The sequence below is a fragment of the Anguilla rostrata genome, chromosome 11 (assembly GCF_018555375.3).
Source record: "Anguilla rostrata isolate EN2019 chromosome 11, ASM1855537v3, whole genome shotgun sequence".
Lineage (NCBI taxonomy): Eukaryota > Metazoa > Chordata > Actinopteri > Anguilliformes > Anguillidae > Anguilla > Anguilla rostrata.
This window is the reverse complement of record NC_057943.1, coordinates 36,891,447-36,907,201: the sequence shown is the minus strand read 5'-3', so window position 1 is coordinate 36,907,201 and position 15,755 is coordinate 36,891,447. Positions and strand designations below refer to the sequence as shown.

Genomic DNA, 15,755 nt, shown 5'->3' with positions numbered 1-15,755 from the left:
AATACTGGCAACAAGCACTCGGGTTCTACAAAGAAAATCATGTTTTTAAACTCAAAGGTTATGATCAAAGTCTAAACGCATCATCCTTGTATTACATTGCTGCAGTCTTGTTCCAAATGTTCTCTGACCGTAAATGTCATGGAAGCATTCCACAAATTCCAATGGTTTTATGTTTTATTTTCTAAAAACAGATTTCAAATGGAATCAAAGGGTTTAAGGTCTAGGTCATGACTTAGACCTTGGTCCCTGGTAAGACCATGCTGGGGGGGGGGGGGGGTCAAACTTAAATAATGCTTTTAAAAAAAGCATTATTTAAAATATAAATATCTCTATACAACCATCTTTAGAAATGAACATTTTTAAACCGCCATCTTTAGAATTGAGCCTTTTTAAACAGCTGTCGTTATAAAGAGCAAAGCACAGTTCCTCTCCTGAGCCATCTCAGCAGAGCTCAGAACTACTGGGGCTGGTCCTACGTCTTCCTGTTTTAACCCTTCTCTCCCTCCTCTCTTCTCTCTGCAGGTGACCGTGGCAACATCACCATGGTGACGGCGCCGCCCCTCCTCTTCCTCCTCCTCTTCCTGAGCTTGCACGTCTCTGGTCTCCAGGGCAACCCCCGCCCTGCTCCCAGAGTACACCTTTCTTTCAAAGGTAAGCCCTCTGAAAAATCAGCTTTAGCACGTTAGCGCGTTTTGTCGATAAACTGAGAAACGGGCTTCTGTGAAAGCGCAAACGAATGAGCTGAAAAAATAACAGCCAGTCCGTGGGGATTATTCTCTGTAAAAAGCTAATCGAGGCTATTTTTATACTTTATTACATTATTCAGATCTCTCCTTTATCACAATAAGGGGAGAAACCACAGAAACCGCTTGTACTACTAGAATGCAGTCATCAGAAATGCTCTGTTTTTACTCTTTCCTTTGAATAAAGATCCACTCGTTTCAGAGAGCACTTAGAGGGAAGCCTTCATGATAGTTTTTTCCGTCATACCTGTATATAGCAGTCTGCTGTAGCGCATTTACCCGGTATGGCGCGGGCCTAGTTCTGTTTCTAGGAATGAGCAATCCCCCCCGTAGCCCCCCGTCCCCCCGCTGCGAGCACCTGTCTGTGGGACGGGTGACGGGCGCGCGGTGGGTCACGCGGGGCGGGGTGATGTGGGGCGCCGGCCCATGGGCGCGTTTCTGCGTAGGTGAGGGAGAACTGGCCTGCGGTTCTGGGAAGCGGGGTCGGTCGCCATGGCGGGGCTGGCGGAGCGGGGAGGGGGGGGGCGGGAGGGTATAAATAGGTCCGACGCTGGATTTACCTCAGAGAGAGAGAGAGAGGGAGAGAGAGAGAGAGAGGGAAGCCCCTAAGGTGACCCGCCGCTCCCTGCCAACAACCTGCTACCACAAAGCAGCTCACACATGCCTGAAACAAGAGAGGGGTCCCCCCCCCCCCACCCCCGTCTCTCTCTTTCTTTTCTTTCCATACCGCCTCTCGCTCTCCCACTGTCTGTCTCTCTCTCTTCCTCCTGAGGGACAGTACACTCATAACAGACGTGTTAATATCCAACACTGTTTGTTTTATCACTTCTGCGTTGCTTTAAACACATTTTGTGTCAAAGTTTCTTTTTTAGTGTTAAAATTTTATTTTTTTTGTATACAGTTTATTTATTTATATTTAACAGTGTAGAGGCAGAGTAACATCAGAGAGGCAGAGTAACAGTAAAGAGGCAGAGTAACATCAGAGAGGCAGAGTAACAGCGGAGAGGCAGAGTAACAGTGCAAAGGCAGAGTAACAGCGGAGAGGGAGAGTAACAGCGGAGAGGGAGAGTAACAGCGGAGAGGCAGAGTAACAGCGGAGAGGGAGAGTAACAAGGCAGAGTACAGGAGGAGAGTAACAGCAGAGAGGGAGAGTAACAGCGGAGAGGGAGAGTAACAGCAGAGAGGGAGAGTAACAGCGGAGAGGGAGAGTAACAGCAGAGAGCGGTAACAGTGAAAGCAGGAACCAGTCGTGCTGTGTAAAGTTGCAGAAACTGTGTGTGCTTACCTTTCCTGTGTGAGAGGCATATTCTGGGTGAAGTATAAAGTCCTGAATCTTTTAATAAAAGGACGTTCCATGGAGAGGTTTTTCCCTCCCTTCCTCCCCCCTCTCCTTTTTCCCCTCTCTCTCTCTCTCTCTCTATCTCTATCTCCCTCTGTCTGTCTCTTGCAATGCTACAGTCAACTGCATAATGCAACACTGTCAGGTAACCCATGTAGGCAACCCATTCAGTGGAAGCAAGCAAAGTAGAAGTGTCAGGTAATAAAGCATATCGCTTTACTGACAGTTTGGTGCTCGGCTGTGTTGCTAATTGGTTGAGGGTCTCAATGTCTTTTCTCCAATCACAATCTGCGAAATTCGGTGGTCCCACCCTATGGCCCTCACATGTACTGTGTCATCCTGTGGCCATAGTGTGCTGTTCCTCCCAGACACTGTTCTGGCCTCTCTATTTGTGTTTAGATCATTTATTAGTTTAGGTTATTTGACGGGGGCAGTGCACATTAATAAGATTTCTGTCAATGTGCCACAGTTAGCCAGGGAGGCAAATTTTCACCTGTAGTCCCTGGACTGCATGTTTTTTCTTGTGGGAGGAAACACAGGAACATGGACTCGAACCCAGAGCCTCCTTCCTGCGAGGCAGCTGTGCCACCCACTGCGCCACCGTGCCCCCAAAATAATTGGGGGGGGGGGAGCAAGGAGGGGGCTGATTTTCCATAAAGCTTCCACATGGAATTCATTTATAGGCCGCTGGCAGTCAGTACCAGTACTAATGCAAACCTTATTTATGCCATTATAGCGTGATATTTATGATTTCGTATAGATTAATGATCGTATTTTCCAGTCAAGCACTCACAGCATTGCCTCACAGTCTGCTGTGCGTTTGCGGTGATGTGATTGGTTCATCGATTTAACTCTGAGGAAAAGGGTTTGTCTTCGTTTCCCAGGTAACCCTGTGATTCTGAGGTTTGACCACAGCCCCACTGGCTACCATGATGAGCGTTAGCAAGGCCCTACATATGACAGGACACTAGCAGCTTACAGTGGAACAGCAGTGGAAAATATATATATCTACCATATATATCTAGACATATGTTTCTGGCTTTAATTTGATCTGAAATCCTTCCTGGTCTTTCCAGAGGCTGCTGCCGTCATAGCGGTCTGTGTGGTCTGTGGGCCACACAACTCAGGTTTAAATGTCTTTGTTTTGTTTGTTTTTGAAGACATTTTAATACTGCAGTATTCAGAAGGCCCAAGTAGCTTCTTCAGTGCGATTGTTCTTAATTGTGCCAGGTCCCCAGTCCACAATAGCCGACAATTACAATCCCCCCTCCCCCGGTCCGCGATCGGTTGCCCCTGGTTAAGTCTTATTTAAGGCTACCAAAATCCTAGAGACCGCCCTGAGTCCACCAGATCAGCAGCAGTTCTAGGACCCCCCCCCCCCCCATCACCACTCCTTGGCATGCAATCGCTGGTGTTGGAATGCTGGTAGAACGAATTTGTAGAATCTATGAGGTGCCTTTCGGGATGAGTGTAGGGTTCTTGTACAATTAGAGTGAAACTTTCACTCCCTCCCTGATTTCCTCCATTCAGGTGTGGTATGTGAGGTCTGTGGACATGGCCTGTGCCGTTGTCTTGTCTTCTTGCTTCACTGTATCTAGGCTTCTTAGCATCTGCCGTTCCAGCAGCTGACTGGCAACATACACTTCGCTGGAATCTGATCAGAAACCACAGGCTCTGTAGCCACGCCCACCCGTCACCCGCACAGAAAAGAACGCCACGCCCAGAAACGTACAGACATTTTAGAATTACAAATACAGTTGAAAGGTGTACGAGTTTAGTTAAAGAGTGTAAAGGCTTTTGCCAGTGAATCATAGATACGCCTTAGCGTAGTTATTTTATGCATAGTATGCCTGCATAGTATGCCTTTAAAGGTCCGGTCTGCAACTTTCCAAATCAAATATTGCTGCATGACCATGATGAACCTGTAGCTGAGGATGAATATGATTTGGTGGGAGAAATTCAGCGTCACCGATTGTGTTTAGGTCCTCTAAATTACTCTGTCGGGGCTGAATCCGTTTATAAATAAAATTACATCACAAATTTAGGGGTGTGTCCGAAGTCTCACAGGCCACCCTATGTTTGTATAAAACAATATGGCCGCCTTGAACCCATCAGTTTGCTGGACTATATCTCTTCCTTCAGCTGCCTTTGAAAAATGGCAGTAAAATCTGGATGGATTCGCAAACATTTACAAGCCTTAGCTTGGTTTATAGGTGGCTTTGACCACATGATGGCGCTGTGGTGGCGCACCGCGGCACGGTTGTTTCATCTTTAACATTTTGGACATTACAGAATACCTGAGAACCACGCCCGCACGCACATAGTCTCTGTCTATCTCTTCCTCTCTCTGCCTCTCTCTCTTTCTCTCTCTCTCTCTCACACATACACTCTCTCTCTCTCTCTTTCTCTCTATCTCTCTGCCTCTCACTCTCTCTCTCACTCTCTCTCTCCCTCTCTCTCTCCCTCTCTCCCTCTCCCTCTCCCTCTCCCTCTCTCTCTCTCTCTCTCTCTCTCTCTCTCTCTCTCTCTCTCTCTCTCTCTCTCTCTCTCTCCCTCTCTCGCGCAGGATAATGAAAAGGCCCATGGTAACCGTGCCAGTCATAATGAGGATAACGAGGCTAGGCTCTGATTGCTGCCCTGGCTGGCGTTGCGAGCGGCGCGTGCGTCCCCGTGACCTCTCCCTTCTCCTCTGCGCCGGGGTAATTTATGCCCCGCATTTCCCCCCCCGGCTGGCAGCGATGCCTCGGAGATCAGGGCCCCGGCGGTATGGGGTTAGCGGGAGCCATTTTTAGCCGCGCCGCGCGCCCCGCCGCCTCCCCGGCTCCCTGTTAGTGTCTGTCAGGAGACCCGCCAGCCGCGTCCGCACGTCCTCGCTCCCCGCGCGATTTACGACTGGAGTCGGCCGCCGGCTCCCCCCCCCCCCCGTCCTCTCCGTCTCGTTAGCTCTCCGTTTGTCTCGCCTGACGTCGGCTTTCGGTTCGGCTTTGCTCGGCGTCTGCGTGACAAAACAGCATTTGGGTTTCCGAAACAACGCCCATAGCACTTGTAGACGGTGCTAAAATTTGATTGTAATGTAAAAGAGTAAAACGTACGTATATACAGTACTGTGCATACATTCATAGGCTGGTGTACATACAATACATACAGTTAAAATGACATGAATAACTGATTATTAGTATGTATAGATTGTATGTATAACGCGGGTACAAGATAAATGTATCCTGTGGGGTTACGCATAATTTCAGGGAACCTGCGTTTCTTGTCCAGACGGTAGTCCGGCTGGTGGTTTGGTTCTCGTCCAAGTCTGGTGTGTGATACTGTTGATTGTATCCAGATGTAATGAGATGTGAAATGTGGGTTCCTGACCTTGCGCGGGTATTCAGTTGGCCAGACTCTCGGATTAAGAGCGTGCGGAGAGGCAGGCGAATAGGGTGCTGTCAGTTACCCTCTGTGCACTCCCTGTCACCCAAAAAACATCTGCACCTGCTGCACAGTGGGTGGTGGGGGGGGGGGGTGGCAGTGCCCCCGAATGTCTCTGACAGCTGGATCACATTGGGATGGATTCAGTGTCCCATACGTTACCCGTTATACAGCTAGAACCAGTCTGGCTCATTATATCCCTTTCCCACTGTAGAGCTGAACCAGGCTGGCTCATTATAGCCCTTTCCCACTGTAGAGCTGGAACCAGGCTGGCTCATCATAGCCCTTTCCCACTGTAGAGCTGAACCAGGCTGGCTCATTATAGCCCTTTCCCACTGTAGAGCTGAACCAGGCTGGCTCATTATAGCCCTTTCCCACTGTAGAGCTGAACCAGGCTGGCTCATTATAGCCCTTTCCCACTGTAGAGCTGAACCAGGCTGGCTCATTATAGCCCTTTCCCACTGTAGAGCTGGAACCAGGCTGGCTCATCATAGCCCTTTCCCACTGTAGAGCTGAACCAGGCTGGCTCATTATAGCCCTTTCCCACTGTAGAGCTGAACCAGGCTGGCTCATTATAGCCCTTTCCCACTGTAGAGCTGGAACCAGGCGGCTCATCATAGCCCTTTCCCACTGTAGAGCTGAACCAGGCTGGCTCATTATAGCCCTTTCCCACTGTAGAGCTGAACCAGGCTGGCTCATTATATCCCTTTCCCACTGTAGAGCTGAACCAGGCTGGCTCATTATATCCCTTTCCCACTGTAGAGCTGAACCAGGCTGGCTCATTATATCCCTTCCACTGTAAGTTGAACCGTTGGCTATTATAGCCTTCCACTGTAGTTGTGAACCAGGCTGGCTCATTATAGCCTTTCCACTGGTAGAGCTGAACCAGGCTGCTCATTATAGCCCTTCACTGTAGAGCTGACCAGGCTGGCTCATTATGCCCTTTCCCACTGTAGAGCTGAACCAGGCTGGCTCATTATAGCCCTTTCCCCACTGTAGATGCTGAACCAGCTGGCTCTTATGGCCCTTCTCCCTGTAGAGCTGAACCAGTGCTGGCTCATTCATAGCCCTTCCCACTGTAAGCTGAACCAGGTTGGCTCATTATATCCCTTTCCGCCTGCAGAGCTGTTGGACACCAGGACAATCCGACCCTTCAGTTTTTCCTTCAACACCAGTGATTATCGGATCCTGCTGATGGACCAGGACCAGGGCCGGCTGTACCTGGGCAGCCGGGAATACTTGGTTGCCCTTGACATGCAGAACATCAACAAGGAGCCCCTGATCGTAAGAGCCGTGTGCCACGCCCCGCTACTACATACAAACACCCCACTGCTACATGCCCCGCCCCACTGCTACATGCCCCGCCCCACTGCTACATGCTCCACCCCACTGCTACATGCCCCGCCCCACTGCTACATGCCCCGCCCCACTGCTACATGCTCCACCCCACTGCTACATGCCCCGCCCCACTGCTACATGCCCCGCCCCACTGCTACATGCCCCACCCCACTACTACATGCCCCACCCCACTGCTACATGCCCCGCCCCACTGCTACATGCCCCGCCCCACTGCTACATGCCCCGCCCCACTACACTGCCCCGCCCCACTGCTACATGCCCCACCCCACTCTACATGCCCCCCCCACTGCTACATGCCCCCCCCACTGCTACATGCCCCGCCCCACTGCTACATGCCCCCTAGCCCCCTACTGCTACATGCCAAGTCTCACCGTTTCTTTCTCTACCTCCTTCCTCTCTTTTCCTCTCTCCCCTCCCTCTTTTCTCCCTCTCTCTCACTCCCAGATCCATGCCATCACTCCCAGAGGAAGCCAATGAACTGCGGTAAAGAGGCATGGGCTCTCTCCTCCCATGTGACACCTCCTGTTTAGAGTCACGGCACATTGTTTGACTCATGCAAGTTGCGATCCCGTGATCCGGCACAGTATAACTGGATTAAGACCACCTGATCCTGTAATCTGCTGGCTGGTACAGCGGACCCTGAGACGGTCTATGCCTTAGTGTGCGGTGACCATGTAGGTCAGTTCAGACAGTGAATTGGAATTTAACAGGCAGTTAAACAGATCTAGACAACGTGCTGGGGGTTAAAATAAAGCAAAAAGAGAAATCAGGCAAATAGATAAAGAAATAGACAAAGTTGACAGCAGTCATTTGGTGCATTTACACGCACGCTAATACTCTGATCCTACCCCAGTTATGACAGTGATCCAGTTATTGAAATGATCATGTAAATGCCTTGATCCTGGTTGTCTTTAACGATGTTATTTTGGCCAAATCATTTGAATTTCGGTGTATGTCGATGTCACGCTGATTCTTCTTTTGGCTTTTTGAAACTGCATTTCAAGCGGAAGTCAGAGGTCCTGGATGAAAACAAGCTTGGGTGCCACTGAGTTGAGCTTAGGCCGATTATGTGAAGAACCATGCAAACATGGCTGTGGGTGTAATGGCATTATGCGTTAATCTAAATACTGGCAGAAACAGATCGCTCCCAATCATCAGGGTATCGGGGCAGCAGTGTAGCACAGTGGGTCAGGAACTGGGCTTGTAACCGAAAGGTCATGGGTTCGGTTCCTGGGTAGGACACTGCCGTTATACCCTTGAGCACGGTACTTAACCTGCATTGCTTTAGTATATATCCAGCTGTATAAATGGATGCAATGTAAATGCTATGTAAAAAAAAAAATAAAAAAAAAAAAAGGTTGTGTAAGTCGCACTGGATAAAAGCACCTGCTAAATGCCTGTAATGTATTGTAATGTGCGTGAGTGACTGATGAGATGTTGTGTGTGGCTGAGAGAGCGATCCGCATGCCGCCTCCGTGGGCCGGCGAGTGCGCCAACTTGTGCGTCTGTCGAGCTGAACGACTCACTGTACCCTACGGGGCCTACAAGCCTCTGCACTTTTCAACCGCGCTGGAGAGCTGGAGTCGGCTCCCCCACCGTGTCAGACCTCTGCCTTACAGCGGTGACCCCATCTCACCCTCTCTGCCCTTTAGGTACTGTCCGCTGGTCCCGGGAGGGACTCAGGAAGGGAAGTGTTCTGCCCTCACCAAACAGCGCCCTCTCAGTATGCAACCCTGCCTCATACCCCCACTTCCTCACCACTCTCCTGACCACACCCCTTTCATTACACTTCACTCCTGTTACAGCCACTTCCCTGCCACATCCATTCTCAGGACCACGGCACTCCTGTTAACGCACTTACTCTGACCCATCACCACGATACCTCCCACTCCTTAACAGCCTACCTGACCACATCCACTTCCTCATTACCACACTCACTTCCTGTTAAACAGCCCCTTACTCCTGACCACATCCACTTCCTCATTACCACATTCACTTCCTGTTAAACAGCCACTTCCTCCTGACCACATCCACTTCCTCATTATCACATCTACTTCCTACTGATCACAACTACTTCCTCACTTCACAATCCACTTCCTCAAAAAAATACAGTTTCTCATAAAAATGTCAAAATGCTCATGGCATACATTATTATTTAATTCCCATACTTCTATCTACAATTCCCACTTCCTGCTCCCTCTCCCCAAGATGGAAATCTGTACGCAGGGGTCCATGTAGACTTCATGGGCACAGACTCGGCCATCTTTCGAACCCTTGGTGACAAACCAGCCGTCAGAACTGAGCAGTATGATTCCAGGTGGCTCAATGGTGAGTTTAACTCTGCCGCTGTATCTCAAAAGCACTACATTTAAAATGTATGGCTCAACTCAACCTTCAGCTCAACCTTTTCCCGCTGTCTCCCTCTGGCAGAGCCGGTGTTCGTTAAAATCCAGCGTATTCCCGACAGCACGGAGAGGAACGATGACAAGCTGTACTTCTTCTTCCGGGAGAAGAGCCTAGACGCTGGGGGAGGGGCCAGCCCCACGGTGCTGGCCAGGGTGGGGCGAGTCTGCCTGGTGAGGCACACCCGTCCCTTCAGTCAGCTCCACCCGCCGATTCGTATCACACTATTTGTTGACCCATGGGACAATAAGGATCTATCCGTTTGCCTAGCCCCACCCCTTATACTTAGACCCACCCCTTACAAAGCTCCACCCCCCACACACAGGTCCAGGGTCCCTCCTGCTTGGGGCGCCACCCTTTCGGGTTTCTCTCCAGCTCGTTCATTAATTCACTCATTACATTAATCTGTTCATCACTTTCCAGATTCTGAACATAGTCTGGAGTGAAGCAACAGTAATACGCACCAGGAACTACGCTGTAATACGACTCTATTCAGGCCAACAATATGACTCTCCAGCAGTGCCTATGTACCTTCAGCTCTGGAATGATGAAAGAACAATTAACCCTTTCCTGTCTCCTCAGAATGACGACGGAGGTCAGCGGTCGCTGGTGAATAAATGGACGACCTTCCTGAAGGCCCATTTGGTGTGCTCTGTGATTGGTGGGGATGACGGTGTGGAGACCTACTTCCATGAGCTGAGTGAGTCTGCTGATTAATCCCTTGGCTTTCTGAATGGCCAGTAACATTTCTGGAGGGAATGAAAAATGTGAAAGAAAGCATCTTTGTCAACATGGAGAATCCCTGAAATCGTCTAGTCATATAATCATTCTGGTGATCGGCTTATCCAGCCAGTCACTGATTGGCTTTCTCAACTGGTGTCTAAATAGCTCATTCAGCTAGCCACTGTTTGGCCCACTAAACAGGTCACTGATTGGCTCGCTCAGCCGACTGGTTAGTGCTCTATTGTTACGCTTTCTTCCTTTCTGTTTCCAGGAGACGTTTTTATTCAGTCAACTCAGGATGAGCGTAATCCAGTCGTCTATGCAGTCTTCTCCTCCGCTGGGTAATTTCTCTCTCCCTCTCCAGACTGTATGATCCTCTTCGTTCATAGACCTCTGTCTGTCTGGAATGTACCATCTCCCTTGTTTATGGGTGTGTTGTTCGTAGACCTCTGCCTGTCTGGACTGTACCATCTTGCTTGTTTATGGGTGTGTTGTTCATAGACCTCTGCCTGTCTGGACTGTACCATCTCCTTGTTAGGCGTGTTGTTCATACCGTTGGATGTCCATCTCCGTTTATGGTGTGTTGTCAAGGGTTGATGACACTTCTTTATTTTTCCTGACTCCTGGATGTACCATCTCCCTTGTTTACGGGCGTGTTGTTCATAGACCTCTGCCTGTCTGGACTGTACCATCTCCCTTGTTTACAGGTGTGTTGTTCGTAGACCTCTGCCTGTCTGGAATGTACCATCTCCCTTGTTTACGGGTGTGTTGTTCATAGACTTCTGCCTGCCTGGACTGTACCATCTCCCTTGTTTATGAGTGTGTCCCTCTGCACTTCCTCTCTCTCTCCCCCCCCCCAGGTCAGTGTTTAAAGGCTCGGCTGTGTGTGTGTACTCCATGGCCGACATCCGCAATGTCTTCAACGGCCCCTTCTCTCACAAGCAAGGCCATAGCTACCAGTGGACCCCGTACACTGGCAAGATCCCCTACCCTCGTCCAGGCACAGTGCGTCTCTCCCTGTCTGTGAATGGGTTTGCGTGACTGTAGATGGGTCTAGGGGATTGTCAGCAGGTGTAATATGTAATGGGCGGCAGTGTAAGTTTAGGGAACTGGCCCTGTTCCTCAAAGGTTTTGAGTTCCTAGCTCGCGGCGCTGGCTTGAGCAAGGTATTTAACCTGAATTGTATGTAAAAATGTCATTTCTGGTAGTCGCTTCAAATAATTAGATGAAATGGAATATGTATGCATTGTGTGGTGTGTTTAAATGATGTGTTGTGGATGGTCTGGCATAAGAGGGTAAAGATGTTGCAGTAGTGGTTTATGTGGGTCAGTGGGATAGATAGCTATGAGTATATGATTGGGTAGTGGTGTGTTGAGTGGTGTAGTTGTAGATAGTGTGGGTTATGGTTTAGATGGGTTAGTGGTATAGAAGGCTTTAGTGTATGATGGTATGAGTGTAGTGGGTGCTAGTGTGGTAGTGTGTGGGTGTAGTGGGTTGTGGTGTGTGTGTGTGGGTATGGGTGTAGTTGGTGGGGTGTAGTTGTAGTATGGGTGGTGTGGATGGGTGTTGGGTTGGGTTAGTGTATGTGTGGTGTATGGGTGTAGGTTGTGTATTGTATGTATGGGTGTGGGTGGTAGCGGGTGTGGTTGGTGTAGTGTATGGTGGGTGTTGGGTGTAGTGTAGGGTGGTGTATTGTATGTATGGGTGTGGTGTGTGGATGGGTGTGTGGGTTGGTGTAGTGTGTGTGTGTGGGTGTATGGGTGTAGGTGGGGGTGGTGTATTGTATGTATGGGTGTGGTGTGTGGATGGGTGTGTGGGTTGGTGTAGTGTATGTGTGGGTGTATGGGTGTAGGTGGGGGTGGTGTATGGTGGTGGTGTAGTGTGTGTGGGTGTATGGGTGTAGGTGGGGGTGGTGTATGGTGGTGGTGTGTGGATGGGTGTGTGGGTTGGTGTAGTGTGTGTGTGGGTGTATGGGTGTAGGTGGGGGTGGTGTATGGTGGTGGTGTTATAATCCCTTTTCTGTCTTTAGTGTCCAGGTGGCACCTTCACCCCAGGCTTTCGTTCTACCAAGGAGTTCTCAGACCAGGCGGTGAACTTTGTGCGAGCCCATCCCCTCATGTACCACCCGGTGTACCCCATACACAGGCGCCCCCTTGTGGTGCGCACGGGTGTGGACTACCGCTTCACCACTATTGCGGTGGACCAAGTGGAAGCGGTGGATGGGCGTTATGAGGTCCTCTTCCTGGGGACAGGTTAGTCCCCCCCCCTTGTTACCCCCACAGTCGCTGCCTCCATCACCATATGTAAATATCTTTATCTCTGATCTTAACAAGGTGATCAACCCTATTTTAGATCGCGGAACAGTCCAAAAGGTCATAGTCCTTCCAAAGGACCCCAGCACCACAGAAGAACTCATTCTGGAGGAGGTGGAGGTTTTTAGGGTAATGGAAGTTTACATTATATCTCTCTTTATATTCAATCCTATCTAAACAAAATAAATGCATCTACAGTATTCCTGGAGTAAAGAAAACAATGAATATGTATGTCTTTTTCCAGATTCCAGCTCCTGTTAAAACCATGAAGATATCCTCCAAAAGGGTAAAACTGTTGGTGCTTTTCATGTATTCAGACAATGTGATTTAAGTCTGTATTTGCCACTGTGATGCCACAGTAGCTTTATGATTCATGAATTAAATTGTAATATGTGTGAGATGCATTTAGACTGCGTAGCATTGCTGGTTGCCCTGTGGCATTGCTGGTTGCCCTGTGGCATTGTGTATCTGTGGCATTTGTTCCCTGTAGCATTCTGGTGCTTTGGTTGTTGCGCCTGTGGCATTTGGTTGCCTGGCATTCTGGTTCCTGGGCTTGCTGTCTCTCACCCCTGACACTCTTCTTTCTCTTTGTCCCGCAGCAACAGCTGTACGTGTCATCAGAGAGAGGCCTGACCCAGGTGTCGCTGCACAGGTGTGCCGTGTACGGGAAGGCCTGCTCTGATTGCTGCCTGGCCCGCGACCCCTACTGCGCCTGGGACGGCGAGAACTGCGCCCCTTTCACCACCGCCACCAAAAGGTGACCCCTGCAGTTCAGAGCCAATCCCCTCTCTTTATACTGAGCAAAGAGCCAATCTTCTCTCTTTATACTGAGCAAAGAGCCAATCCTCTCTGTTTATACTGAGTAAAGAGCCAATCCTCTGTCTTCACACTGAGCAAAGAGCCAATCCCCTCTCTTCATACTGAGCAAACGGCCAACCCCCTCTCTTCATGCTGAGCAAAGACTCACCACTCACTCTCTCTCCATACTGTCTATCGCTAGGCGGAGTCGAAGGCAGGATATTAAACATGGGGACCCCCTGCGCCAGTGTAGAGGATTCAATGCCAAAGGTATGTTCAAATGAATTATGGTTTATTGACAGAATTGAGTGTCAGTGATACTGTGTGTCTGTAACTCTGCAGTGTCAGTGATACTGTGTGTCTGTAACTCCACAGTGTCAGTAATACTATGTGTCTGTAACTCTGCAGTGTCAGTGATACTGTATTTGTAACTCTACAGTGTCAGTGATACTGTGTGTCTGTAACTCTACAATGTCAGTGATACTGTATCTGTAACTCTGCAGTGTCAGTGATACTGTGTGTCGGTAACACTGCAGTGTCAGTGATACTGTGTGTCTGTAACTCCGTCATGTCAGTGATACTGTGTCTGTAACTGCAGTGTCAGTGATACTGTGTGTCTGTATCTTGGCAGTGTCAGTGATACTGTGTGTCTGTAACTCTGCAGTGCCAGTGATACTGGGTGTCTGTAACTCAGCAGTGTCAGTGATACTGTGTCTGTAACTCTGCAATATCAGTGATACTATATCTGTAACTCTGCAGTGTCAGTGATACTGTGTGTCTGTAACTGTGCAGTGTCAGTGATACTGTGTGTCTGTAACTCTGCAGTGTCAGTGATACTGTGTGTCTGTATCTCGGCGGTGTCAGTGATACTGTGTATCTCTGTCTCCCTCTAGTGGAGACACGGTTGCGGGAGACGGTGCAGTTTGGAGTGGAGGGGAGCAGCACGTTTCTGGAATGTCAGCCCCGTTCCCCCCAGGCCTCAGTCAAGTGGCTGCTGCAGAAGGAGGGACGCAGGAAAGGGGTGTGGCTTGGACATCCTGTCTCTTCAGATCCTATCACTTCATTTTAATAATTTCAATTGCAAATATTTTTTTAATATATTTTCTTAACATTTATCAACTTCAGGCAGAATGTGCAGTGGAATAACATGTACATGGGTATGTCACTGCTGTTCACTGCATTGTTCATTAATTTCCCCCCTTTCTTTCTTTCTTTCTTTCTTTCTTTCTTTCTTCTTTCTTCTTTCTCTCTCCCTCTCTCTCTCCCTCTCTCTCCCTCCCCTGCCCCCACCCCTCTCTCTCTCTGCAGTTGAATCGGGACAGGGAGATAGTGAAGACAGCTCAGGGCATCTTGCTGAAGTCGCTGTCTCAGTCAGACTCTGGTCTGTACCACTGCCTGGCCACGGAGAACAAGTTTAAGCACACGATCGCGCGTATATCCCTCCGCGTCCTGGACCGCGAGATCGTGGAGGCGCTGACTGCCCCCGACGCCCCGCCTGAACACCACCACCACGCCCATCCCCCGCCGCCCCCACCTCCGCCTCAAACTCTGCCCCCCCAGCCTGAGGTCAGGCTGATACAGCAGTACTGCCAGTCCTACTGGGACCAAACCGACAGCCAGCAGCCCAAACGCACAAACAGGAGACACACTGACTCACACACACCTGAGTGACTCACTCACTCGGACTCACACACAACTGAGTGACTCACTCACTCTGACTCGCACACACCTGAGTGACTCAATCACTCTGACTCACACACACCTGAGTGACTCACTCACTCGGACTCACACACACGATTGACTCACTCACTCTGACTCACACACACCTGAGTGACTCACACACGCCACACTGACTCACACACACCTGAGTGACTCACTCACTCTGACTCACACACACCTGAGTGACTCACACATGCCACAATGTCTCACACACACCTGAGTGACTCACTCACTCTGACTCACACACACCTGAATGACTCACTCACTCTGACTCACACACGAGTGACTCACTCACTCTGACTCACACACACCTGAATGACTCACTCACTCTGACTCACACACACGAGTGACTCACTCACTCTGACTCACACACCCCTGAGTGACTCACTCACACTGACTCACACACACCTGAGTGACTCACTCACTCTGACTCACACACACCTGAGTGACTCACTCACTCTGACTCACACACACCTGAATACATCACTCTGACTACCACAGTGACTCACTCACTCTGACTCACACACACCTGAGTGACTCACACTGATCACACACAGTGTCTACTCGACTCACACACACCTGAGTGACTCACTCGCTCTGACTCAAACACACCTGAGTGACTCACTCTGGCCACGCTGACTCACACACACCTGAGTGACTCACTCACTCTGACTCATATACACCTGTGTGACTCACACAGGGTATGCTGACTCACACACGCCACACTGACTCACACTGACTCGCACATGCCTCAGTGACATTCACATATTGACTGGCACACCACACTGACTCACAATCCCAGACTGACACACGCCACACAGACTCATGCACACTGACTCACATTCACTGACTCACATGCGCCTTACTGAATCACACATACTGAATCACGCATATACCTCACTGACTCACAAAAGCCACAGTGACACACATGCACAGAGT

The 15,755-nt window shown here is 49.7% G+C and overlaps 1 protein-coding gene across 1 annotated transcript in view; it reads left to right on the top strand.

Moving 5' to 3' along the window:
* Window positions 1-15,054, top strand: part of sema3gb (sema domain, immunoglobulin domain (Ig), short basic domain, secreted, (semaphorin) 3Gb) — a 26,264-nt gene extending 11,210 nt beyond the window's left edge. The window contains exons 2-15 of the mRNA XM_064300225.1: window positions 523-651; window positions 6,626-6,795; window positions 9,054-9,189; window positions 9,292-9,437; window positions 9,847-9,964; window positions 10,259-10,328; window positions 10,848-10,992; window positions 12,017-12,239; window positions 12,340-12,428; window positions 12,544-12,585; window positions 12,899-13,056; window positions 13,300-13,367; window positions 13,991-14,118; window positions 14,406-15,054. Of these exons, the coding sequence (XP_064156295.1) occupies window positions 543-651; window positions 6,626-6,795; window positions 9,054-9,189; window positions 9,292-9,437; window positions 9,847-9,964; window positions 10,259-10,328; window positions 10,848-10,992; window positions 12,017-12,239; window positions 12,340-12,428; window positions 12,544-12,585; window positions 12,899-13,056; window positions 13,300-13,367; window positions 13,991-14,118; window positions 14,406-14,768 (1,965 nt within the window). The 5' untranslated portion in view covers window positions 523-542 and the 3' untranslated portion in view covers window positions 14,769-15,054. The remainder of the gene's footprint in view (window positions 1-522; window positions 652-6,625; window positions 6,796-9,053; window positions 9,190-9,291; window positions 9,438-9,846; window positions 9,965-10,258; window positions 10,329-10,847; window positions 10,993-12,016; window positions 12,240-12,339; window positions 12,429-12,543; window positions 12,586-12,898; window positions 13,057-13,299; window positions 13,368-13,990; window positions 14,119-14,405) is intronic.
* Window positions 15,055-15,755: the final 701 nt, after the last annotated feature.